This window comes from Eumetopias jubatus, unplaced genomic scaffold (assembly GCF_037043125.1).
Source record: "Eumetopias jubatus isolate StellerSeaLion01/CBP00866 unplaced genomic scaffold, mEumJub1_p1.0 scaffold_3, whole genome shotgun sequence".
Classification (NCBI taxonomy): Eukaryota; Metazoa; Chordata; class Mammalia; order Carnivora; family Otariidae; genus Eumetopias; species Eumetopias jubatus.
Window position 1 is genome coordinate 163,042,837 of NW_028274809.1, and position 27,471 is coordinate 163,070,307.

Below are 27,471 nucleotides of genomic sequence, written 5' to 3' on the forward strand. Positions count from 1 at the left end.
CTCTGCAAACAAGTCCTGACTGATTATATTTTTGGAAGTTTATGGTAACTTCTTTAAAAACTTTTCTTTAGGCTCTTGAAGACTCTAGCTGTCTGAAAAGGAGTGGCAGGGACAGTGGTTACGGTGATCTCTGGTGTGCTGAACGTGGAGAATTTCCTACTTCTTCAGGCAACCATAAGCGAGAAGATTCCTTTGAAAGCTTGGACTCCTTGGGGTCCAGGTCATTCACAAGCTGCTCCTGTGATAGTACTTTGAGAGGCGGACGTGAGGGTGAGTTGCATTTTTTGACTGTCAGTTTATTTTTTATTTATTTGTATGTTAAGAGAAAGTTGGGAATGGTAGAGAGGAGAAAAATGGAGCAAAAACTATTGGGGCAAAAATTTTACAAAGATGTGGATTTTTCATAGAGACTAGAATATTGGGGGTTTCTTTTTCCTTTCCTTTCTCTTTTTCTTTTTCTTTTCCTTTCTCATTCCTTCCTCACTGTATCACCACTAGAATGGTAATAGTTTCACTTTTTTTTATCCTTCCATTTAGAGGAGAGTGGGGAGACCATTAACTATGACCTGTTCAAATCAGTGATAATCCATTCTAATTCTCTTCTCTCCAGATTCAAGTTTAATAATCTGTGCTCTGAGGCCTATTCACGGATATATCTACACATAAAGAAGAAAGATTCTATAAAAGTCTGTTCTAGTTCCTGAATAATTTCCTCCCCAAAAGATAAAAAATTTCTCTTAAGGAAAAGCAAGAAAAATATTTCTATAATTCTCTCCCCAAAAATGATTGATACCTATCATGATAGAATATTATGCTAAACTTTGATAATTCAAATAGCCATACTAGCATGGTGTTAGAAAACCTCTTTTGCTTCTATTAGTCCAGAGCAAATCCAGGACAGAGTGAAGAAAGAGCATGTAAATGAAAGTTACTCTGTTATGAGAGGACCCTTCTTTCAAAATCCTAATATTATGGTCAAATCGGTTATTTAAATGCATGTCTTCTTCCAATGGCTATTGGGTGATGTCAGAAATTTCTGACTATGTACTTCTAACAATTCAAATTTGGATAGACTGAAACCACCAGTAAATTTCTGTGCTTCTACCGTCAACATGAAAACATTGAGAGTTCTGGTCATGAATTTGTGCTAGATTGTTAGGGATTTTACCTTGCTGATTATATGGATAATTACTTTTAAATTTTTACTAATTTTTCCTAAGGTTCTTATTATAAAACATTTAAAACCTCAGCAAAATTGAAAGAATTTTACAGTGAAGACCCATGTTCCCGCCACCTGGTTCTACCATGACGTTGTACTGTGGTTGCTTTACAACATATTTACCGCTTTCTCTATACATTAATTATACATCTTGTTTTTCCAAGGTACCTCAGAGTACATTACACTTGTCCTAAATACTCACCATACAGTGATCAACAATCTTGATTGTTGTCCTGATATAAATTTACATAAAATCAATGTACAATGGATTTGGTTTAGAGAAAGACAGTTAATCAACAAATTAAGTATAACCAACCCCCAAATTCTTAGATTTTAGAGTAGTAGTGACATTTGAAATAAAAAAGAAAAGTGAATAGCTATCTAAGAGTTAACCTTTTATATTTACTGTTGCATTTGTTGGTTGTCTGCTCTTGAGTGTGACATTTTCATAGCCTAGATGACCAGTACAGATTCAAGGAAATAAATCTGAGTTTATAATTCATCTGAGTGATTAAAGCTGTAAAAGCAGAGGCTGAAATTCCCAACGCACTATATTGCTTTGTCCTGACTGGATAACCTAAAACATGCAATGTTTAAATTTATATCCAGCCAACAGAGAATAACGGGGACAAAGACTGAAGGCGTGTGGAAATAGACATCTGGCGCTTCCCGTATGGTGGCCCGTGGTGTGAAATGAAAGTCCTCTCCTCAGATACTTGCTGGAGTGGATGCCTGGTACATGTGACAGAAAGCAGAAGGCCACTGCCCCACTGCTTCCCGATAGTGGGGAAGGAGCTGCAGAGCTTGTTTGAAGAGGGCGGAAGTAAAGACTTAGTCCTTAGGACTGAGGAGGAGAAGAAAAGCCCACGGGCTGCCCAGACAATCAAACTTTTGTAATCCATGTGCTGAAATTCTGCTACCTACTGAGTTGTAATTCCAAACTGATCACCACCATTAGGATAATATTTTTAGGTTAACAGCATTGCAAAGTCACATTCCTTGGTTTTATATAAAACCCCTGACCCTATCAAGAGTATCTGCCTACTCTGTAGAGAACTCCACTGGACTGAAAAATAAAAATACTTTAAGTTTAAAAAATTCCAACGTAGAACAATCTCCCTGTGTGTTTAAAATTTCACAGTACACATTTTGGCAAGAATCTTTAAGATCTTTCTTACTTGCAAAAAAAAATGTCGTATTTAAGAGGTGGTAAAAATGAAGCACCAGATTATTGACTATTAACCCTCCTGGTCATAGCTGCCGCTTCCTCCCTTTCTGCCTTTTCTCCCTTATCCTGTTCCGGCCTCCTGGTCTCACAGGGGCGTGTTCAACCACTTCCTGTAGGCTGTTCTCAGTGTTATTGACTGTGGATTTCTGGCGAGCAGGAGGGAGGGGACCAGATCGCCTCCCCCGCAGGTTAACCCTACAGGTGTTCTGGGTGTCGAGAGGCTGCCGCTCAGGTCCTCAGGTACAGAGCACGGCCATGCTCCCAGAGAGCACAGGCGGGAAGCAAGCAACATTTGCAAACTTTTTTTTACAGATACACAGGGGCAGGAAGAAAAGGGCAGAGAAGGGAGACAACTCAGCTTGGATCTGTAGTAGTATTGTGTAGTCTCTTTTCTTCCTGTGTCTTTAAAAAGAGCAGACTTAGTATTTTATGAAAACAGATCAATATTTGTATCTATCTGACCTTGAGGTGTATCAAAGTGCATTCTTTTGAATTTGTGTTTGAATGATTTGGGATCAAACACAAGGTTCCCAATATTTCCACGGCCACCCTCAGAAAAAGCCTTGAGTTGTGTGTGTTCATTTAGGAATGAGATTTGATATTCCTTTGGACCAAATGATTTCTAAAGTCCCAACCTCCTCTCTGATGTGTGACTCTTGCTTGTAGGGCTATCACAAGGATCTGGCCAACCCATTTGTGATATTGTGCTTTCTGCTACTCTTTCCATGTTCTCCCTTCTCTCTTGCCTCACAGAAATTTGAGACGTCATGCTTTATTTTAAATTACAGACTCTCCCTTGAATGACTCTTTGATTGCTCACTCTTTTTGGTGTCTTTGACTCGGTCGCTGCATTTTAGTCATATGTGTTCCATCAACACATTTTATGTAAAGTCACAGTGGCAAGAAGGATTGGGAAGAAAAGGAGTTCAGCGGTTAATGGGGACTTTATTTGCTTAGAATGTACAACAGGAAAAGAATGTAGCGCATGCGCCTCCAGTATGCAAAGCAAGTTCCTCCTAATGGATCTTATCACAACTTCATGACAAATTTCTAAAAATATTCCCCAGAGTTAGCAGAAGAGCCCTGGGTTTCTAAGGGAAAGACAAAGCAGGCATGCTGTGTGGGTTCAGTTAGACAAATGATCTGGAGAGTAAAGCAAATTCTCTTGCTTTTTTTATAGGTTGTGAAAGTGACACAGATTCTGAATTTACATCCAAAATGCAGGATTATAATAAAGACGATATGTCCTATCGGAGGATTTCAGCCATTGAACCAAAATCTGCTTTACCGTTCAATCGTTTTTTGCCCAATAAAAGTAGACAGCCATCCTATGTGCCGGCGCCGTTGCGGAAGAAAAAGCCTGACAAAAATGAGGACAACAGAAGAAGTTGGGCCAGCCCGGTCTATCCAGCAGCAGATGGAACATTTCCAAGGTACTGGGATGCAAGCTGATGATGGAGTTTTAAAATTCAGTATGCTTTGTGAATTTGCTGGGATTTTAAATATGGGAAAAGGAATGGTTCTTAAAATGTATTTCATAGATAATAAATTTCACTAATGAAAATGTTTTTTTTCTTACCTATATCTTTAGTCATGCATATCCTGATGATATTTCTTCCATTTTAGAGTGTCAGCCTAGGATATGCCGGTTCTTTTTTTAGATGCATGCCTTTCGCCTATTGACATCTTTTAGCTTATTGGATGACTTCTGTTTTTCATTGTGGAGCTGTTATTTTCTTCCATTTTTTTTTTCCCTGTCTTGAGTGATCTCAGTGGACACACAGAGAATCCTCTAATTTCACATCAAATTAGCAGAGCAGAGTGGGATTTGTCAAATTCAGCTTGCTGTCAGAAGGAGGTATATGGTTCTGAAAGTGGTTCGGACTCCGAGGATGAACGAAGGTTGCCTGATATAGTTTTGGATGACTTAGCCAACCGTAGATTCCAAGTGAAAAAGAGGCCCGAGTGTTTCATCTCGAAAACCACCTCTCATAGCTCTTGCTCACAAAGGTTTCCTCCTGCTGACCCATTAGCCACTGGGCTGTACGAATTGACGAGGTCAGAAAAATTCTCCTAGATCAGAATGTCTGTGATGTTGATTTTAATACTTAACACCCCAGATTGTTTGCAGTTTGTCTCTTTTTAACACATCTTATAATTACCTTTGGCCCTTGTGTATCAAGCTATTCTCTAATTAAAATGAGATGCCGTTATAATGCCTTAACTTTGTTCTAGGAACTATAATGATGAGAGTGCCAACTAATTTGTCTCATCCAGTGGTATAAACTCTGTGAGCCAGAGAGCATGCCTTTTTGTTCTGTGTCACAAATTGTCATTCAGTATCTTAACCGGTTGGATGTTTTGAACAGTAACGAGAGGAGGACTTGGGGCACAAATGTGGAGAACTGGCCAAGAGTACAAGAAACTTCAAACTCCTCTTATTACTTGGAAGAGGAAGAAGAAAAGACAAGTATACCCAACACTGTAAAGGATGATCTATATGTGCGAAAGCTAAGTCCAATCATGCCAAACCCAGGGAATGCTTTTGATCAGTTTCTTCCCAAATGTTGGATCCCAGAAGATGTGAACTGGAAAAGAATAAAAAGGGAAACTTACAAACCATGGTATAAAGAATTTCAGGGATTCAGGTTTGTCTCTGTGCATGTTTCTGTTGTCCTAGTGTTCATTTGGCACTCTGGCTAGGTGCATTCTGTGTGTGCTTCTTGGAAAGAGAAAGGTTACTTTTCTCTTCAATACCTATAGAACTTCTATAACTGCAAAAAATAATGCTGCTTAAATTTGAACCTTAGGATCTGGATCTTAGGAAGCCTTCTGCATGACAGGATTTTCAGTGGTTGTAGTTTCCTCCAACTTTCTCCTTCCCTCCCTCCTTTCTCTGCATCACTCTACAGTAGGAGGACTTCAGATTCGGAGGATGAGGATTTGGGCTCTGACAGAAGCTCCTCCATTTTTAGTAGAATCCAAAAAGCAAAGCGTAGGCTAGACAGCAACTGCCAAAGACGTTCACTCCTGCTGGAATTGGCTACCAAAGGGGCCAGGAACTCCCGGGACACGCAAGCAGCCAGGAGAAGCCGCGGTGCTGCGGATGAGCCCAGGTGTACCTGTGTGCATGAGCCTGCCCGCTTTGAGCCTGGCCGGGGACATCCGGGCCAGCGACTGCTGCTGTGTTAATCTCTGACCATGATGCGCTGGATCTTGAAACCTCGTTCATAATATTTAGTGCAAAAGCCTACTCTATAACGTCTTGCTTTCTGTGGGAGCAGATAAGCTTGGAAGTCTATAAAATTAAATATTCTTCAGCACAGTGATGTACAAGATAGTACACAGTTACATGGGAGCAGAGTCAGGTCTTTGGGAAAACTATTTCTAAAAAGCATTTGCAAAAGTTGACCTTAACTTAGGGTTGTGTTCTGTATGGAGATGTGGAGAAAGGAAATAACTTTTATTTACTTATTTTTTAAGATTTAAGATTATTTATTTGACAGAGAGAGACACAGCGAGAGAGGAAACACAAGCAGGGGGAGTGGGAGAGGGAGAAGCAGGTGCCCCACCGAGCAGGGAGCCTGATGCGGGCCTCGATCCCAGGACCCTGGGATCATGACCTGAGCCAAAGGCAGGCGCTTAACGACTGAGCCACCCAGGTGCCCGGGAAATAATTTTTAGATAAACACCAGGGCATGCAAGTCTGGTGGGAAAAGGCAAAGAAAAGATTCATCAGGGTCTTTTTGAAAGCTTCGCAGCATTTTATTTTATTTTTTTAAATTCTGCTGACTCCCTGATTGCATAAAGTGCTTGATGACCAACTCTTCAATCTCTGTGCAAGATCATTGCTGCTTCTCTGGGATGGGGACTACATCACCGTGGCTAACAGAATAAGGAGAGGGTGAAAGCAAGTGTGTGTACGACAGGGAGGGAGGTGTGCTCTGTCTACGTTCTAGCCCCATCAGTTGGCCTGGATGGTGCCCACCTTTCTTGAGAAGTACATTTTGCCTTTGCTTCTTTAAATGGTATCCAAGAAGGTCACGGGTGATGACATTAAAGGCTAGGCTTTCTTCCAAACAAGAATCTCTCCCATGGTTCCCTAAAATAATTCACCCATGGTAACGGGCTAGTTGATCTGCTGCCTAATTACCTTTTCTACCTAAACTTAATAAGATTCTCCCTTCCTTTTTCTTTTCTGTGCTTCAGTCAGTTTTTATTACTTCAGGCACTCCAAACATACTCTGATGACATCTTGTCTTCTGAAACAAATATCAAAATTGATCCCACTGCCGGCCCAAGGCTCATAACACGCAGAAAGAATGTCTCTTCTGCACCAGGGTGTAAAAGAGATGACCTTGAGATGTCAACCCTAGATCCTGACTTAGAAAATGATGATTTCTTTGTCAGAAAGACTGGGGCTTTCCATGCAAATCCATATGTTCTCCGGGCTTTCGAAGACTTTAGAAGGTTTTCTGAGCAAGATGATCCTGTAGAGCGAGATATAATTCTGCAGTGTAGAGAAGGTGAACTTGTACTTCCAGATCTAGAAAAAGATGATATGATTGTTCGCCGAATTCCAGCGCAGAATAAAGAGGTGCCACTCTCAGGGGCCCCGGATAGATACCAACCAGTCCCTTTCCCTGAACCGTGGACTCTTCCTCCAGAAATTCAAGCAAAATTTCTCTGTGTACTTGAAAGGACACGCCCACCCAAAGAAAAAAGAAAGAGCTGTAGAGTGTTAGTGCCTTCCTACAGGCAGAAGAAAGATGACATGTTGACTCGCAAGATCCAGTCTTGGCAGCTGGGGACGACTGTGCCTCCTGTCAGTTTCACCCCTGGTCCCTGCAGTGAGGCGGACCTCCGCAAGTGGGAGGCCATCCGGGAGGCCAGCAGACTTAGGCACAAGAAACGGCTGATGGTCGAGAGGTCAGAGTGTGTTTCTGCAAGGATTTTGCTTGTCATGGATGGTCTTGTATAACTTTTCTTGTGTGAGAAAGTGGCATTGTATTGCCCAACTCTGCATGTCACGAGCCATTTTGAAGCATCCTGTAAAAATGTATATTGTTGTGAGAAGCCTGTTGTGATTTCTTAGAAAAAAGTGCAATTCCATATTTGCACATCGCTAAACTATTTGAGGCCTGTTTAAAAAGGTGTAGACCCAAACCTTGCCTTTGGCCTCAAGGAAGACTATGGTACTATCTGCAACATGACGTTTCATGAAAATGTTTTCCAGTTACGTCTACAGACTTTATATTTTCATGTCCAGGCTTTTCTGAACCAGTCTGGTTGTAGTTTGGTTTTCTGTGTTTCCCATATTTTGGAGTATAGGATTTATGTGTAAACATTTCCCTTAAAATATGGCATTGCAAATTTCATTTAACTTAATTATGATTTTTGTTTTTGACCTAGGTTTCCTGGACTATCAATATATGACTTTTTATAGTTGAAAATTCAGTGCAAACTTTATTAAAATGCATGAATGTTATTTGCTGTCGGCTAAATTTTACTTGTATGTAATTATGGCCATTTTGATAATAATGTGTCTGCATTTATGTGTTATGCAACTTGCCATTTTGATGTTCAGCTTGTTGAACTTTGGGATGGACAAATACAAGGTTGATTAAAATCAGTAGATCCAAATCTAACTTTTATCCCTGGCAACAGGAAGCTTTTTGTTATGGATTTGTTGGTTCAAGGTAAATTAGGAAACTCTTTATCTCGCTTAATTTGATTCCTTGAGATATGAGATCAATTAGAAATTGAGACATTATCAAGAATGTGATAAAACCTTTTGAGATTTGTCCATCTCTAGTTAGAATCTTAAAGACATTGAACATTTAGAAAGTAACCAACTGAAAAGTGACTTTTCATTTTTGGTTTTCTGATTTCTTAGACTCTTTCAAAAGATTTATGGTGAGAATGGGTAAGTTTTTTAGTTCACAGTGGAAAAAAATCTCTGCATATTATTTGTCCTTCATGTAATATGTCACTGCACTTCTATCCTGGCATGTCACTAAATGGGGATGCTGTGTGCTGTGCATGTAATTTTTTAAAAATGGGAAATTTTTTCTTAATTTTGCAACCTAATGGTAATATTTCTGTGTCTGAGTGCTCAGTGCATGAAGTGCTATATGACTGCAGTAGATTTTGTTTTTATTAGAAATTTAAAATTCAGGTCTTTTTTTTCCCCCTTTCTTTTCTTTCTTTTTTTTTTTAACTTGAGTTGATTAAAAGTAACACAGTTACTTGCCTAAGATTGGGTATATTTAATTTAGTATTTGCTACATAGACTAACATTTTCACTTCTGGATGTTGAAGCCCAAATAAAGTTATTTTAGAAAATTTTAGAAAATCTATGATGGAAAAGGAATACTAACATTCACTTTGAAGTTGGAATTCATACAGTTGGTATTATCTATATACTCCCTGTTTATGGGGAAATTGATTGATTGATTTTAAAGATTTTATTTATTTATTTGACAGAGAGACTGCGAGAGCAGGAACACAAGCAGGGGGAGTGGGAGAGGGAGAAGCAGGCTTCCTGCTGAGGAAGGAGCCCGATGTGGGGCTGGATCCCAGGACCCTGGGATCATGACCTGAGCCGAATGCAGACACTCAACCGACTGAGCCACCCAGGCGCCCCTATGGGGAGCTTTATTAGTTGGGATGAGGGATGACATTAGTCTTCCCTTAGTAGAATTTGGAAACATTTTCATGATTCCTGATTAGGGTAAAAATTTATAATATGGCTATGTCACAAAGCCAAAATCAGCTTCCCAAAACTGCAAAAATTAAAATCTTTTAAAATTTTCTGGAAATGTTTCCCGTTTCTAGAGTAATAGAGAGTTAAAAGCAAATGCTACCATACTTTTACTTTTTACTGCACACTGTAGAATCATTCATTCTTCGTGCAGAATAACCAGGTGGCTGCATCTTAATATTTACCATCAGACTTTCTCTGACTTTGTGAATCTAACTTCTAATAGTTTTTGAACAAGAAGAAAATTTAAGTATGTCAAATATTTTAATCTGCCTAAGCCTTAGTAACTAAGTATCTTCCCCCACCGGGATTTATGTCATCTCTAAGAATTTTTAGTTGTGATAGCATTGGATAATTTTTAAAGTGTAGAAACCTTGGAACTTAACTTAAATTATTATTTGAAGCAATATAACCATTCTAGGGGTCAAAATTTAACTGAGTCAAGGGCATCTAATTGCAAGTACTTCTCAGCCACTGATTTAAAAAATCAGACTACCAGCATGCTTTCAGTGTGCTGTGCGAAGGCACATGATTCCCTATCCAGCTCCTCAAGGGCTTAAAGCTTTCTCATTTGTGAGGGTGAATGAGGCACTTGTCAGCATGATGCTTAAGCATCTGCTCATCTCAGTTCATCACAGGAGAGCTATTTTAACGGATGAAAAATCTCTGCTGCTTTGAGCATTTTGAATGAAAACTTCCAGAACTTTCATCGCTAATAAGGCTTGATTATAGAAGCAGTTTGTTTTTCTTAAAGAGGATTTAAGTACATGGAGTACAGGTACTGGATGAGAATGTGAACATGTACAGCTATTTCAGTGACTCCCCGTGTTTCTCCATAGGAATGCCCTGTATGACTGGGCTAAGAAGAGAGAAGAGAAACCCAAATGCCAAGTTCAGAGAGCAAGGGATTTTTCTGGCTCTAGCTAGCAGCAGCAAATACCTTCTGTAGACTATTTCCAGATTGTTGCTTGCATGGTACACTGTTTATTTTAAAGTTTGTCCCCCTTGCAGTGTAGTGCCAAGGTAACACAAATAAAGCAAGGTTATCTGTAAAATGAGACTGATGAATAATGCATGACTTGTCAGATAAAGGAAAGTAAAGCAAATACGTCTTCAGAAAACTAAAGTGTGTTTCATACCACTTGTCATCAAAACCTTTTATATGGGTTTTTTTTTCTGTGTTCTATCAGTTACCAATGGTTTTCTTAAACTGGTTTGCTGCAATGAAAACAAAAAATTGGATTGGGTATAGGCATTTCATCTAGAACTTATTTCCTGTTTCTAGACATGTTCGTATGACAGGAAACAAGTGATATTTCTTAATAATATTTCTTGGACATAATGTCCATTTTTAAACTTAAAATACTTACCTGGAAAATCTTTATTGCTTAACATCCTGTGATTGAAAAATGACTGCCTATAACATGAATGCTTTCCTTTTGGTTAAGGACCAGGTGAAAGAGAAATGCACATTACCTCTTAAAGACTTAGCTTGTTCATTTTGGGCTTGCTTTTTGTTGGCATTTAACATCTGTCACTCTGTTTATTTTTAATATGCTTTCTATGTGGCATTTTGTCACGCATGCTTTTGTGTTGCATGGATTTGTCTGTATGGTTCCATGACATTTGAAAATACGGTTATGATGCCTCTCGGCAGAAGCTGTGAATGAGAAAGTTGTTGTAAGGGTATGTAGTTACAATTTGTAATAGGACTAAGCCATTCAGTCTACTGCCAGGATCAACAGGAAATGAAAACTGATTGAAGGTGAAATTTTAATCAAAGACAACTAAGAGATGTATATTTCATGTATGGGTTATGGCCAAAAGATTCTGTAGAACTGTAAGGACACCTAAGACAACAAAAAGGAAGGGCAAATAAAGTGGATGTGAGTGTCTGGGGATTTTGTCCCTAGGGAACACTCAGCAATGTCCGCAGGCATCTCTGATTATTACACTGGATGGGTTGGGGATGGGGTTTTCTACTAGCCATCTGGTCCTTTTATATCCTGGGATGCTGCTAAATTGTCCTGCAAGACACAGGACAGCCCCCTACAATAAATAATAATTTTATATCCCCAAAATATCAATAGTGCTGCTATAGGGAAAACCTGATTTAGACTGTAAACCTATAAATGAAAAGTTTCTTATGTTACATTATCATCCTAGTTTGTAGTCACTCTAAAGCCTATTGTCCAGGTTTTAGTACTGATTATGCTTCAGAGAATTCCTACAGCACCTAATAGAAATATACTAAAAAATGCATAAATAAGTATATCCCTATCTTCCTTTGAAAGTTCGGGACTCCAGGAACCCCAGAATTAGTATCATGGAATTTCTACCTGCTGTTTAAGGCAATCAGTGATTTTATATTTAGGACATTTTCTACATGTTGGTCCTTTCTCATCCCTTACTTCTTAGATGTTACTTCTTAGACTATCTCTAGTCTGTGAGGTAGACTGGTAGGTATTAGACGCATTATAGATACATGAAGAAAGAGACACAGATATTGCAGCATTCCCAAGGACATACAGCTAGTGAGTGGTAGAACCAGACGCGCGCATCTTTTAATGATCTAATCCAGGTAGACCAGTTGGCAGTGTGGCTGGCACACAGTAAGCCCTCAGGAGTTTAATGTTATGCTGGTAATTCTGATAAGGAAGGAAAGAATTCTTCATGATCTGGCTGAAAGACTTCTGTACTCAGAAAGTTCTAGATTTTATCAGTGTGGCCTGGGGTGACCTTGCTAATCTGAAGCTGTTTTGGGAGTTCGTTTTCAAGAAATTCCATGCAGTCATGTTTTCCTTCATAAGAATAGTTGGTGTAAAGCACTGATAGTTATTAAAATACAATCGGTATAACCTTCCGCCTTTTCTTATAACAACGCTTTCCTTGCTTAGAAGATGAGGACCTGAGGCGCAGAGAAGCTAAGTGATGTTAGGTTGGGGCGCAGGTCAGTGGCATGGCCACCCCAGTGCTCGGTTCAGCCTGCATGGAATGTGCTCAGGCTTTCTTTAGGTAACTGTACACCCTCGGGAACATAGGGAACTCCCGTTCCCGCCTGAAACAAGGATTAGTCTGCTCTGGACAGTGCTGGGCTCCCTTGGTTCACAGGTAGGAGGGTCACTCCTACTGGGTGCCAGCCTCTGTGCTCTTTTTTAGGGAGTCTGTTAAAGTCTGAGCGCAAAAAAAGTCTTATTCTTTGAAGTTATAGCTTAATTTATATTTTCAAATTCACATAAATCAGGTTCATATATAGTCATACCTAGTTAGGTATATATTTTTAACGATCCAGTGTATAATTTGATATATATTCCATGTGTAATTCCTTAATACTCTTTAATAAATCTTACAAAGCTTTCCTTATAAAACTTTGGGGAGGAATTCTGATTTATTATACACACACAAGATGAGACATTTCAAATTTATTTTGCTTGATTAAGTATGATAAAACATACTTCATTCTTGCCATGGGTGTTAAATGCATGTATCCTGTATGCTTTGTTATGTGTTAATGTGTTTTTCTCCAAACAACATGCGGACTTGTGAGGGAGATAAACTAAGCGTGTGCGCACACACGCACATGCACACACGCACACGCGTGCGCGCATGCACACACACACACACACACACACACGTACACTGTAATGCTGAATGTAAAGCCAGGAGAAAGGTATAACTAAAGCAGTAGAGGAGTGGAGAGAAAGGCCAGACCACTTTTGGCATGGAAGTGGTAGGAATTATTATCAAAGTGGTAGAATATTCTCTAGATTAACACATTTATTAGCACCTACCGTGGGCTGGGCACTCTTCTAGGCATAGGTGATATAGGAGCAGACAGAAAAAAAATCCCTGCCTTGTAATCTTGCAGGATGAGGCAGGTGAAGTGTACATAAACATTTCAAATGACAATAAATGCTATGGGGAGAAATGCTATGGGGAGAAAGGTGAGGGATAATGTGGCCAAGGGAGAGGTGCATTTACTCCTTTGTGTAGGGTGGTCAGGGTGGGAAGCACTGAGGTAATGTTCAAGCGGATGACTGGAAGTGAGAGAGAAGCCATATGGTTGGTTGAAGAGCCAGTAGAAGAGCAGGAGGTTGGGCACAAGCAAGGAAACCAGTCGGCTGGAGCAGTGTGAGTGAAGGGGGGACCATGATGGGAGATGAACAGAGAGAGGTGGGCAGGATCCAGGTAATGTCCTACATCTTGGAAGAACCTGCTTTTAATTCGTGTGAAATGGAAAGAAACTGATGGGGGAAGTGTACAGGGATGTTACTATCTGAGTGTAATTTTGGGAAGATCCCTCTGGCCATGGTATTGAGCATGCACTATTGGGTAAGAAGGGGTAGAAGCAGGAAGACTGCTTATTGTAACAGTCCAGGTGGGAGATATGATGGCTTGGATCAGGGTGGTAATGGTGGAGGTGGTGAGAAGTGGTTGTGTCCTAGTTATAATTAGACAGTAGACTGGCAGGATTTACTGATGGGACCAGTCATGGTGTATAAGAGAAAAAGAGGCATCTGGGATAACTCCAAGTTTTTTGGCCTGTAATCTGGAGGATGGAGTTGAATTTCATTGATGAGTACATTGCGGGTGAGTAATCATGTTTTTGGTCTATGACAAGTCAAGTTCGAGTAGTCTGTTAGACTTTGAAGTGGAGAATGAATAGAAAGTTACACACACCCAATGCGGTGTTTAGTGTATCAGGGATCCTGAGGAATGACTGGCATTTAACAAGGCATATATACTGACGAAGGGCTTTCTTGTTGGAACAGTTGAAGACAAGACTCACTGGATCTGGAGGCTGGGTGATAATTTAAGCTACTTTAAAAGTCTAGGTAAGAGTTGGCTGTGTTCTGATCTAGGGTGTTGGCAAAAGAAGTGGAAAGAAAAAGACACTGAATAAGAGGACTTGATAACTAATTGAAAGTAGGGAGAAGGGAGAGGCAAAGGTGAAAAATGGTTCTTAGGTTTCAAATGTGGATGATTGGAAGCAGGTTACACCATTAACAGCCACAAGCAGAAAAGCAGGTTTGGGGACAAGATTGAGTTTGGCTACATCAACAATAACCATGTGTTTAGTGAGTTATAGTTTACAAAATCCTTCCTAGATATTATTTCAATTGGTCTTTTTACAACTGAGGTGCTTAGGGGATATCCATGCAGATATTTATTCAACAAGTAATTGGAATTGAGTCAAGGGAAGGCGCTGTGTGGATTGGGAGTCATTTGCATAGAAACTAATTGAATTCCTGAACTGGCTAAGGGCAAGCATGTTACAAAAGAAATGTGGTGATAGCAAACTCTCGTCGGGAGGGCGAAGTTTAGGCCCAAGAAGGAGATGTAGAGTTACTTAAATAACTTACTTAAATAAAATTAGAGTCCGTTCAAATGAAATAAAATCCAAAGTGCATTATGAAACTTCTATAGGAAAGCACATTTTGCATACCCCACCTTCAAAAGCTCTTTTTCATTCCTACCTGCTCTCCAGTATTCATACTGGGCTATCCCATTCTCACTACCCTCTTCTCCAGTGCAACTGACCATCCCTTCTATGTGCCTCGTTTCTAACACCTCACTCTGCTCATTGGTTCTACTCTAGATTGAGCTCTCTGAGAGCTAATCCTCAGTACATAGTCGTAACAGGGTCACACGTTGGGAGACATGCAATCTGCCTTAATAAAACAGAGGACTGTAAAGGTCATTCCATTATAACTAGCTGCTAGAAACTACCTATGGTGCTTTGAGAATAAGTCTAGTGCAGTGGTAGGGTGGATTTTAGAGAATCCCAGAGAAGAAGTAACACGTTTATTTATGGTAATGAACCTGAGGAGAAAATATCAGGTAATCATTAAATTATTGAATAAGTGCCCAGAAAAGGCAGCCAAACCTTAAAAGATTATCTTTGGGGGAGATAGAAAAATATAGACGATTCTAGTAAATATTTCTCTCTAAAGTAATCCTTTTATGCATGGACCACTCCAAATATGAACATTGGATTATTTTTTCAGGCTCATGCAGGGTTCACTTAACCATTTTGTGAAAGAATTCACGCTTGAGTTGAGTGCTAGGCTCTTGTTTCTGCGTTTTGGAAAAACACCATTTATCTCTGTAGTGTTATTTCTGTGATAATATCACGAAAACGTCTAGGTAGTACAGCAGAAATTTAGATGGAATTTCCAAACGAACAACCTTCCAGTTTAACCCTAAATCCGGTCATGTGACCCTTGGTTACCATGGGTATTTTGGTTGTAGGAGTAAGTCCATGAGTGATGTCAGCGTGGAGGATGTTCAGAACTTGCGTCAGCTGCGTTATGAGGAGATGCAGAAAATAAAATCACAACTAAAAGAACAAGACCAGAAATGGCAGGATGTGAGTACTTTTTATGTTGGGAGTTGGGAAGACTGGGAGAGTATTTTTATTTGACTCTTCCTTGCTTCTCTTAAAAGAAGATCACGATACTTGAGATGATTTTCCTTGCTACAGAATTCAGTCCTACAGAAAGTGTGATCGGCTTCCTTTGAAAAGACTCGTACACCTTTTTGGCCTATCACTGTTGCCTATTTTAAAGGCCTCTGTGAAAAATATAATAGGATATTTATTTTCTAATATTCTCTGAGTTCTCAAAAATGTGAATCTGCTTCCTTACAGCATGGTTAATTTGTTCCCTTGCTTTGGTTGGTTGAATTTGGGGTATGACTGTTATTGAAGCTTGTGAAGGGAAAAGACTTAGCTCAAAGTTTAGAGGAGCTGGGGGTCCTGAACAGTCTTGGGATTAGCAGGAAGAGATGAAGGGGGTTCTCAGAGTTAACAGAGATTTGGGGAGAAATAAGAAATATAACTAGGAGTAATATTTTGGCTGGAGAAGTCATTGTCTGATACGAATCAAAATGAGATGTTTTCATAGAGCTGACTTATATCCAGATGTTTATATGGACACAGACTTACTATTTAGCTTTGTCCCTGCGGGGGAAAAAAAGCTTGACCTTTTTTTGAAAGGGGCAATTGTTACAAACCAAAAGAGTGTCTAGGAATACAATAGATAAATTATACAGAGTGAACCCAAAGGATTTTGAGGGTAACTTTATAGGAAGAGTAGAGTGTTAGAATGAACAAAAGGGCCAGGGGTAGTAAATCTTCATTTTCAAAGAGATTAAAGCCTATGAGATGAAGAAGAACCTTCTGCCTTGGCTGCATTTCTCAATTCCAGTGTCTCTTTTGGTTGGGAACTCGATTTAATGATCGAGAAACAGTAATTCAGTGTCACTTTGCCTGGATACATGGGGACAGTTTGGGTGTGAAAAGAAGTATTGAGGGGTTATCCGTTAATGCAGATGAGAATTCATGCTGATTACCCTGTAGGACTAAATGCACACTGCTTTTATCCTTTTTGGAAGTGGTTCATACTGACTTCAGGCTGTTTTTAAATAGGAATGGCCCTGTCAGCTCTTAAGGGTATAAACCAAACTAGTTTAGTCTGAGATTTTGGATGTGCTTCTCTTTGGACTAGAATGCCACTAGCAGTTCTTAGCATGGCATTTCTCTATTTTGGAGACCTAGAAAAGTCTGTACCATCCAGAATGTCTTAAACCCTTGAGTGTCACAACCAGCTTAGGCTGCTAGGGCTAATTTAAAAGCAAAATCAGGTTGATTGTCCTGGGGTCTCCCAGCTAGGTTAGACTTCTATTCCTGGGAATATGGGAAACAGGTCCACTTTTCCTATGGCATCTTCCTTATTGCCCTGTTGTTGGGTGGAGTTTACCTGCTTTAAAATCATATCCTCAAGCCTGACCTCCCCAGGAAAGCCTTTTCAAACTCTGCCCTCCCCTGCCTGAGGTAGAATTGACCACTCTCTCTGCTTCAGACCCCCGCCATCCTGTGCTGTCCAGTCACACGCATTGCTGAACTTTTATTTACAAGTCCCTCTCCCTTCCAGACTAAGGGTTCCTTGAGGGAACCCACATCTTACGCATCTGCATGTTTGTGGTCCTCTGCCTCAAATTAGGGATCCAGCTCAGTGTATGTTAAATTAAAGACAGAGTGTGCACTTATGCCTCACCATTCCAATCCTGTCTCTGTTCCAGTTGTACTAGTGAAATACATTTCACACAACAGCCAGATTATTGGAGTAAGATGAAAATGAATTTGAAACAGTTCCGGATCCTTCTGACCTGGAACCCAATTACAGGCATTTAGCAGGCTTTGTGAAATGGGCAGGGAGGCAGAAAAACAGTAATGGGGTCTATCTTACTAGGTCAGGTTTTTTAGACAGACACATGAGATAAAGGTTGGTACAGAAACGCCAGCTATAAAAAGCAAAATTAGGCCACCTTGGCATCGAGTTGGAGTGAATAGTTTCAGCGATGTAATGGGATACCCTGGCGCTCTCACTGTTAGAGAGGGTGTGTAGAAATTCAGGTATGCCTGTGCTGATGTGATTTTCTTCTGTCAGGATCTTGCAAAATGGAAAGATCGTCGAAAAAGCTACACTTCAGATCTGCAGAAGAAAAAGGAAGAGAGGGAAGAAATTGAAAAGCAGGCACTTGAGAAATCCGAGAGAAGCTCTAAGCCATTTAAGGAAATGCTACAGGACAGGTAATAAAGCTGAGTGCATCTCACGGTTGGAGTTACCAGTGTTAGAAATCCATATTTTATGTAAGGGTAGGATACCAATATTAAACCATAAGCAAATAGGTGTGAAACGGTCAGGATTTTGCTCTGCAGTGAGAAAGCAAAGTATTCCTGTAATAAAGAGTGACTTGGATTAACAAAAGAAATGGGTGCTTAATATAGGTGGGCATTCTTTCTTGATTTTTACGTTGTATATTCAAGTGCAGTATTGGGTGGTGTTGGCCATCTTTGGTGCAGAAAATAAACTACCTTTTCTACTTTTAAAATGAATTTAGGAATAGAATGGCCAAATAAACCCAGCTCCCACTCATCTAAATTGTGTAAAATAACAAGTTCCTTTTCATGTTTTAGTGGTGCAATTAAAATTCTATTTTAAAGGAAGACAATATAAGCATAAACATAAGGGGTTTATTTTTGGCATTGCAACAGAACAGGATAAAGGTCCAATTTAAAAGTTCCTGTAGAGCAGTTACTGTGAGAAACCTTGGAATATTTATAGGTCAGGGGGAAGGCAAATATGCTCTAAGGATAATGTCAAAAAGGAAATGTGCTGTCAGGTAAAGTTAAACAAAGCTCCTTTGTGCCCTAGAAGCAAATGGTAAACACAGTTTCATTCACTTAAGAGGTATTCCCTACTAAATGGTAGTGATGAGGATGTGTCATGAACTTTTCTATAAATATGAATGGTGTCTTTAATCTGTAGTAATTGTCCATGCAAGTTCTATCAAGCTATATGAAATCATACACTAACTTGACCTTAACTGAAGTCTGAGTTTTTTGTGGTCTTTTGTTTTTACTAAATTATTTTAAATTGCATACAGGAAAAAATACAACCCTGTAAGGGAATCCACATCTTTGGAAGATTCAAATTGGTTGTCAGACAATCAGTTATATTTTAAGTGCACTAATTTTGGAAGATTGATAAACTTGTAGGTAAAACTTCATGAATGTTCCCTTAGTAAAATATCCTCATTTTCTTTCTTTCTTTTTTTTTTTTTAAAGATTTTATTTATTTGACAGAGAGAGACACAGCGAGAGAGGGCACACAGGCAGGGGGAGTGGGAGAGGGAGAAACAGGCTTCCCACCAAGCAGGACCCTGGGTTCATGATCTGAGCCAAAGGCAGACGCTTAACGGCTGAGCCACCCAGGCACCCCTCATCATTTTCTTATTAACATCTCTTTACAATTAAAAAAATCCCTCTGAAATATTTGAGAGCCTCTTTAAAAACAAGAATCAAGTTCCTACAATCTTTTAGTGTGGCACTAAAAAAAAATTACATGTATTTATACTCCTGTTAATACCGTGTTGGTTATTGGGTGAAGTCAGTAGCCTTTTTTATTCTTAGTCCCGTTTTATGTTACTGCGCAAGTAACCTCTGTCTCTCCACCTCAGTGTGTCACATGTGTAACTTGGTGGTTATGGTGTGCTTCTTCCTGCTAAGGGAATCCCGAAATCAAATGTCCACAGTTTCCTCGAGGAGGAGGTTGCATTCTTCTGATGATGTATTGAATGAAGAGATGCTTTCCCCTACACCGACCATGTCAGAAGCAAGTTACCAGAGCGAGAGAGTGGAAGAGAAGGCTACAGCATATTCTACAGAAATTCCTAAACAAGATTCCACGACTTTTGCAAAAAGAGAGGCCGCTGTGGCCGCTAACATTCAGCTTCCTTCTAAAAGCCCCATGGAAGAACAACTCCCAGACTCTTTGTCTTCTCAGCATTCACTGACTACACAAACAGAGTTGACTCGAGTTTCAGCCTCTCTCCCCAGAAGTTTCCAGAAAACTGATACAGCCAGGTTAACATCTGTGGTCACACCGAGACCTTTTGGCTGTCAAGCGAGGGGAATCTCATCACTCCCAAGATCCTACACGGTAAAAAATGTGTTCCCAGTTCATTTAGTCTGTTCTCAAGAGCAAAATGTTGGGGAACTTGGGTAGAAGTTTGAGTTACCTCTACTTGATGTAGAAAATATGCATAACTTACGTATAGGGCCATTTTGTTTCAGCTGATTAGTTTCAATACACATTTAATGCTTAAAATGTAAGAACTCTGTGGAACTGATTAAACTTTAAATTCAATCAAAGTAAGGCCTGATACCTTTTAAAGAATGAATAAGCTGCTTTCTAAGGCAGAACATTTTTTAGTGTTGTATTTTCTCAAATGTAGCTTTTGTGAAGTGTTAGGCTGAACCATATGAAGATGCTAGTAGTTGTTTTTGACCTACACAATAGCAATTTTGCGTGGTTTAACCTAAATATTTTCAGACGCCTTATGTACAGCTTTCTATTTTTCTCTGATTACCTGCTTTATTAGAACTTGATATGCTTGAATGTGGTTATTAAAATGTATCTCATGGTTCTATTTATACTGGGGTTTTTAAGAATATAGAACATGGAATCATTTGCCCTGAGAATGAAGCAGTATTGCATAGCTGAAAGTGGGTGTATTAATTTTAACTACGTAAGAGGAAGCAGTATAGTGTTAAGATCAATGCTCAGATTTCTTTTACCTCTGCCAGTATAGTATCCTAAAATCTAAGAAAAAACTTGAAAAGATTTTCAAGGTAAGGAAAACCTGCCTAAACTAGCCAGGAAAGTCCTTATCGTTATAGTAAATAAAATAGAGATATATTTGGCAGCATAAAAACAATCAAATGTGTATGACTCATTAGTAACAGTCAAAAGACCACTTACAGACTCAGAAAAATATTAGTAAAATGAGTTTTAGATATAGGGTTAATATAACTAGGATTTAACATGTTCCTACAAATTGGTAAGAAGACAGGCAAGCAGTAGAATAATGGATATAGAAATGAGTAGCCAGTTTCAGGGAGAGCTCAAATGTTGGATAACATAAACACATCGAAGCATGTTCAACTTCATGAGAGGAAGAATGAGGTGTACAGCTTTTTACACATCAGACTGACAAAGATTTAAAACATTGAAAATGTCTAGTGTTGGCAAGGATGCAGAGAAGTAGCCATTCTTCTATATTCCATTAGGAGTACACTGCTACAATTTTTTTCGAGAAGATAAATAGATATAAAGTTTGTATATTACATTTTTTATAATTTCATATTATAAAATATCCTTTGGTCCAGCGAGTTTTCTTTTGGGAATCTATAAAAATAGATTATATTCATATTTATATAAAAATATAAAAATAAATATTCCAATTATAAAAATATGTGGGTACTTGTTGCAGTGTTTTTGGAAGTTACAGAAAACTCAAAACAACACTGAATGCATATCAAGTGCATAAATTGTAGCTATACCTACAATGGACCATTCAGCAATTAAAAAGACTAGTCTAGAGATCTGTCTGATGACCTATCGGGGTGATGTAAATGAGCAAAGCAAGTTTCAACAGTGTGTCTATAATATCAACACTTTGTAAAAAACAAGTCCTCCTCCCACTACAAATGTGCCTGTCTGTTAGCATGAAAGAATGTGCTCCGAGCTTTTAGGCATAGTTGCTGTGGGAGGTATGTTACTTCTATAGTTTTAAAGTATTTAATGTATGTGTTTTTTAAACAGAAATCTAATGACACCAACCTTAAAATGGCGTTTCCTTTTTAGATGGATGATGCTTGGAAGTATAACGGAGATGTAGAAGATGCGAAGAGAATGCAGAACAGTTTGGTGAGCACCTCTGTGCCGAAACCTGACATAAGCTTGCTTGTTTCCAGCAAGTCCAGTGAGAGAGAGCAAGCAGTGGTGGGAGAAGGTGTGAGGGGGCTGCAGTCTCCTACACCCTCCTTCTCATCACTTTCCCAGGACCAGGCTGCCACTTCTCAAGCCACTCTGTCTTCAACATCTGGCCCCGATTTAACATCTGAGTTTGGAGAAGGGGGAAGCTCACCGCAGACAGAGGTCTCGAGATCACAGGTGATTTTGGGAGGCTGCCTGTCACCCACTGCTCAGAAACATGAGTATTGAAATCTGGAAGCCATGCTTCTAACCTCTAGGCATTATTATCTGGGCTGATAATGTGGAAAACGATATTGCAGTTTATTTTTAGCACATCTTGGAAGAAGTAGGCCTCTTCCACCTTTGCGTTTATAGATCCAGATAACCCTTGTGATGTTGTGTGTGTATCGAGGCTTTTTGGACCTATCTCTTTAGGGCTTGGCTGTTATTTTCTCTCTTCAATTCAGCAACAGTTGCCTTATACTTCTAGTGGTCAGCAGTCCCTGGTTCAGATGTAGGGGTCACTTGGGAGGTTACAGATTTAGGTCTAACAGGTAATTGGGTAATAAAAGCCCCTTCTCAGGGAAATTAACTGACCACGAGGGGAAATCGGTACACGTGCTAGATGCTGGCCTCTAGGGACATGGCATTTCTTTCCCTATAATATTAACCTTCTTGTGACTTTTTTTTACAGATCTGTTTATTTATTTGAGAGAGAGATTGAGCGTGTGAGCGAGCAAGTGGGGGAGGGCCAGAGAGAGGGGGAGAGAATCTTTGAAGCGAACTTCCCACTGAGCGGGGAGCCCTACGCAGGGATGGATCCCACCCCCCATGAGATCATGACCTGAGCCGAAACCAAAAGTTAAACGCTTAACCGACTGAGCCACACAGGCACCCCAGCCTTCTTGTGACTTTTAATACTAATTTAGAAAGTCTACAATTTTGTGCCTTTACTTGTATCTTAATGGGAATATTGAGGCTTTGTTATATGACAGGCATGTTCCTTAATGTTTGGAGTCTAAACAAATAGACTATCAGATGAAGAATGGGGGGGCATCTGTAGTTTTTCCTACTTAAAATCACCATAGATAGCTTTTAGGAGAATTGCTAGGTGATGAATGTAGTATGTTTTATATGTAAGCTAAAAGTCATTGGTTGTCTAGAGTACAGAAAGCTTTTCTTAAAAAACAAAAAAACAAAACAAAACAAAAAAACCAACCTTTGTCAAGCAGTTTGATAGCTGTATGAACCCCTGAGCATGAAGGCGCCTCTGTGGTTCTCTGGCTTAGTCAGACACTCTCTGCTGCCTTATCAGGGTATGTGTGCATTCCAAGGCACGGCACCAAGTATATAACTGGGCCTAAATTATATTAATGAAAGAACTATGTGCACTAAGTTGATATGGCATATTTACCACAGAAAAGCTTTACAAGTTTAAGGTTTTTTTTTTTTTTTTTAAGAATTTATTTATTTGACAGAGACACAGCGAGAGAGGGAACACAAGCAAGGGGAGTGGGAGAGGGAGAAGCAGGCTTCCCGCTCAGCGGGAGCCCGAAGCAGGGCCCGATCCCAGAATCCGGGGATCATGACCCGAGCTGAAGGCAGATGCTTAATGACTGAGCCACCCAGGCGCCCCCCCCCCTTTTTTTCTGATTATGAAGTACTTTGTGCTTGAGAAAATTTGGGAATGCAGGAAAGTGATATGATAAAAACGATTGGTAGACCCGTCTTTCAGAGATAATCTTTGTTAACATGGAGGTATATTTCTTTGTTATTCCCATGCATATTGACAAACATATATCTAAAAATAATCTCTTCAGCTTGCTAAAAATCCTTAGCTATCATTTTTTTAACTTCATTTTTAAAGAATTGGAAATCTATAATTAACATCCTAAATTTCAGTGGATGAGAACAGTAGCCTATGGTATACTTGGAGAACCTAAGGTACCAGTGGATGAATAATAAAAACAGAAGCAAGGTGTCTTTTGTTTTATGGACGTGCGTGTTTGCCTTCATGTTTTCATATAGCAAACCTGACAAAACAGCCTTATTAAAGTATTGTGCACTAGGTGGTAGAACGCCCTCAGCGTGGCAGCTGACTAGTCGCATCCAGGGATTAAGACAAAGAGGCTAAGTGTGGTGTTGGATGTGTTCCAGGTTATTGCAGTTCAGGAGAACCTGAATTAACATGGCATGGTTTCAGGTTTCATCATTAATGGATTCATGCCCCTTTGTCTCCAAACTTGAAATGGTATCCTACCAAGCAAAATTAGGCTTTGCCAAGTTGAGTGGTTGGAATTCTTGCGCATATATATAGATCACACGGTGACTCGCCCATCTCAGAGTTGCTCGGTGTATCCACTCCTACACTGTGGACAGTGCTACTGCTCAGGTAGCATCACCTGCTCTTGTCACCGAGAAGGAGCTTTCTGCCTCGGGCATGGTGCCGTGAACGTACAAGATAGCCTGGGACGAATAAGTCAAGGGTGTTTGTAATGCTCTTCCAAGCGTTTGTCCAAACTCTATAATTCTAGGTGTTCAGAGAATAGAAGAATAAAAAATAGTGTGTCGATGAACATCTAGATGTTTTGGTAGCTTTGTAAGTGTTCTTCGGGTCTTCCTTCTCCTTCTTACCTCACGCTTACGCCAGTAACATCCTTTCATTTCTTCCTCCAGAATCTCCCATGGTGGTCTTCTTGTCTCTCTCTGCTTCCACTAGCCTAATTCTCAGGCCCTTTCCCCATCAGTGCGAACGTTTTGTAAATCTTCACCTGTATCTCTGCGTTCTCTGCAAGGCTGGTGTTAGATTGACTTGCATGATGCCAGGCTGCACTTGGTAATTTCTCTGCTCCAGAGCCTCTAGTGGCACTCTGTGGTCTGTTCAGTGAAGTTCAAAGCACTCAGGGGAGCACTCTGTCTCCTCAACACTGGTCCCGAGCTCCCTTTGTAGTGCTGTAACGGCTGCTTCCTGAGCACTTGCCATGTGCCGACAGGCTACTTGGGTGATTTCTGAGTCCTCAGGGACCGTGTATCCCTGTTTTGCTATTGTGGAAATTGAAGCATGAGCAGTCACGTGACTTGTCCAAGGCCATACAGGGTCCTGAGTGGTGGAGTCAGGACTTGTAACCAGGCACTCTGAACTCAAGGTCGCCTGCACCACAGAAGAATTGGAATTCTGTGACCGAGCCACACAACACTGCTTGCTTTTTCTTAAACACAGTGTACACTTTCTTCAACACATCATAGCTACTTGTTCTTATTGTTCCCAGATTCGAAAATGCTCATTTCACCCATATTTGCCTTGTGAAGTCATCCTGTTCTCTCAAAGCCCAGGAGGGTCACTTCCTTCATGAATCAAGACCTCTTCTTCCCCTAGTTGGAACTGAACTTTTCACCTTTGGTGAAAGTTTCATTTGCTGGATTCTTCCTCGTTCCAAATGTTCATCATTTCTCCTTCACTGGTATTCTTTGTACCCTCTGCAGCCTTTACACGTAGTTGGCACTTATGTCTTTACTGACTTGAATTGCATTCAAGGCCTTGATCAGCAAACTGAAGTATGAGCTTGATCCAGTAGGTAATTTAGGTCCTCCTAGGCTCTTTTAATGTGGGAGTGTTAAGATTAAGGCGTATTTTATGACTCTAAGCACTGTGCTGTTACATAGAATTATTTTAAGGAACCGAAGTCGGGGGGGCAGAAACTGGTTAGGAGCCTCTTACAGAATTGTGGTCATGAGGTGGTTCATGCCATTAAGAAGAGAAAGAACTTAATATAACCTCATTTAAAATCTGCCCACAGAAATTTCTTTCCCATCTCCAGTGTCCAGGTGGGGTTTCATTTCTTCCCATTCCCTTTTCTGCCCTACTTCTCTTGTGATACTGTTTCTTTTCCTCCCACTTTTTCTGATCCAGCCTGCCAGGGCAATCGTGACGGTGACCCCGAGGCAAGGGGAGAGTGTGACCCCATAGCTCTTCATCTTCCTCCATCTGCCTCACAGATGTGGCTTTGATTAATTTCCCCCTGATTGGTCTCATTGACAAGGTTTTGTTTGCTTTTCTGTCTTGTCAGAGCCCTCTTCTCTCAAACTCCATCCAAATCCCCATTTCAGAACCTCTGCCCCAGATTTTTTAAAGTGCTACCCAGAAGCCAGATGATACAGATGGAAGGAAGGAAGATTTTTACATGTTTACTTCCCGATCACCAAGCCTGCAACGGGGCCCCGTTTGAATAGCACCCAGGGATAATGCTGTCCCAGCTTCCTCCCACACACTTCTCTAGACCCTACTCCCCGGGAGGGCAGGAAACAAGCATGTCCCGATCACTGTTAGCACAGTACCTGGATCTGAAAGTATTCGTTGAATGCTGCGTTCTCTTGGCTTTAGAGCTAGGTATGTGAGCATTAAATAGGACTTTGTTTAGCTGACCTGGAAACTGCTTAACCAGCAAATATATCATACGTAACATTGTTTCCATGCATAAGAGAAAATAATTATGGGGCACGGACCTTGGCAACTCTTTAAGTGTTTCACTTAATCTTACCAATAAGCTTTCAAAGTAGGTGGTATTATCCCCACATTTAGGAATGAAATACTTGGTGATTTGGAAGTTACATAACTTGCCCTGGGCTGGTTAAGCACTTAGGCCACAACTGTAATTTCTCTGACCCTAATTTTTTGGAAATATGACAACCTCCCAGTTTGAGAACTGCCTTATGTGTAGTTAAGTCTCCAAATGTTGACTTAACTTTGCTGTATCTCTAGAATTTTAGAGCCAACAGGGACTGAAATATCTTCTGTTGCATAAAGATAAAATCATTCTTAAGATTGTTTCTGAGGAAAGCTATATAGTTTTTGAAACTTACCAGCATTGGATCAGAAACGTGGGTTTTCTGAAATGTAGTTTGAAATTTACCCAATAGGCAGTAAGGAGCTACCAGCAATTTTAAAACGGGGTGCAGTAATGATAATTGGCACGTTCCGTGACTACCAGTCTGGCAGCCGTGTAGGAGATGGAGGGAAAGAAGGGCGGGGGCAGGATCACCAATTAGGAGGTGGCCCCAATAGTTTGGACCATGGTCTCCCCTCGAAATTAACATGGTAACCTGAAGAGTAACAAAAGGATGGGAGTAAAAGTAACAAAAGGCTAGATTGATGGCTGGAGGACTTGAGATCGCTTTATTAAATGCATGGGTGCTGCGGGGGTGGGGTGGGAGGAAGAGGCCCCGGTGTTGCTCACTTGGGCATCTGGTCAGATAGTGATGTAACTGACCAATACTTGAGAAGCAAGAGGTGGAAAAGAGTAGGTTTGGGAGGAAGATCCTGAATTTAATTTTGGATATATTGGGCTGGGTCAATAACTGAAGACACAGCAGGGAAGGTTATTCAGGAAAGCTCATAGTCAAAAAGACAGAGACTGGCTCAGGAACGACAAAAAAGTGAGGATGGGAGAGCAAGCAGAGGACCGCATTCATGAAACTGTGAGGTGGTGGGACAGACGGAGGAAAAGATGGGAGAACGTGGCTAGTGGGAGACACAGAAGACAGTTCCTGAAAGCAAGAAGAGTTGGTGTGGTGCCTGGTGGGAGGAGGACTGAAGATGGATTTGGTAGGAAAGAGATAAACTTGAAATGGGTTAAGTGATGGACTGAAAATACCACCTGCCTCTTGGAATGGAGAAGTGGATGAAGTAGGTAGAGATGTGCCTTTCCTGAAGGAGAGTGGCTCCAGGGCCAGAGCAGCACCGTGAGGGGGCCACTCACTTAGGTTCTAACCCCACCCGCACCCTGAAAAAACGATGCAGAAGAATCATGTGTACAAAAATCAAAGTTGATCTATTTCCTCTGTTACTTACGACTGTAGAGCCCAAATCTGTGTTTTGTGTTTTGTTTAATTTTATCAACTTCAGTAGGCTTCCCTTAACACATTTATCTAATTGAAAAAG

General features: G+C 40.3%; 1 protein-coding gene across 8 annotated transcripts in view; it reads left to right on the forward strand.

Annotated features, from left to right (window-relative positions):
• Nucleotides 1-27,471, forward strand: part of LMO7 (LIM domain 7) — a 192,468-nt gene that overhangs the window by 138,704 nt on the left and 26,293 nt on the right. The window contains exons 7-17 of one of the 8 annotated variants that reach the window (XM_088022207.1): nt 72-270; nt 3,628-3,880; nt 4,221-4,505; nt 4,817-5,095; nt 5,363-5,563; nt 6,657-7,376; nt 8,344-8,373; nt 15,463-15,580; nt 17,661-17,803; nt 19,283-19,715; nt 21,423-21,731. In XM_088022207.1, the coding sequence (XP_087878333.1) occupies nt 72-270; nt 3,628-3,880; nt 4,221-4,505; nt 4,817-5,095; nt 5,363-5,563; nt 6,657-7,376; nt 8,344-8,373; nt 15,463-15,580; nt 17,661-17,803; nt 19,283-19,715; nt 21,423-21,731 (2,970 nt within the window). Of the gene's footprint in view, nt 1-71; nt 271-3,627; nt 3,881-4,220; nt 4,506-4,816; nt 5,096-5,359; nt 5,564-6,656; nt 7,377-8,343; nt 8,374-15,462; nt 15,581-17,660; nt 17,804-19,282; nt 19,716-21,422; nt 21,732-27,471 lie in introns of those variants that run through there. The other 7 variants (XM_088022209.1, XM_088022208.1, XM_028106098.2 and 4 more) reach the window with 7 other exon arrangements.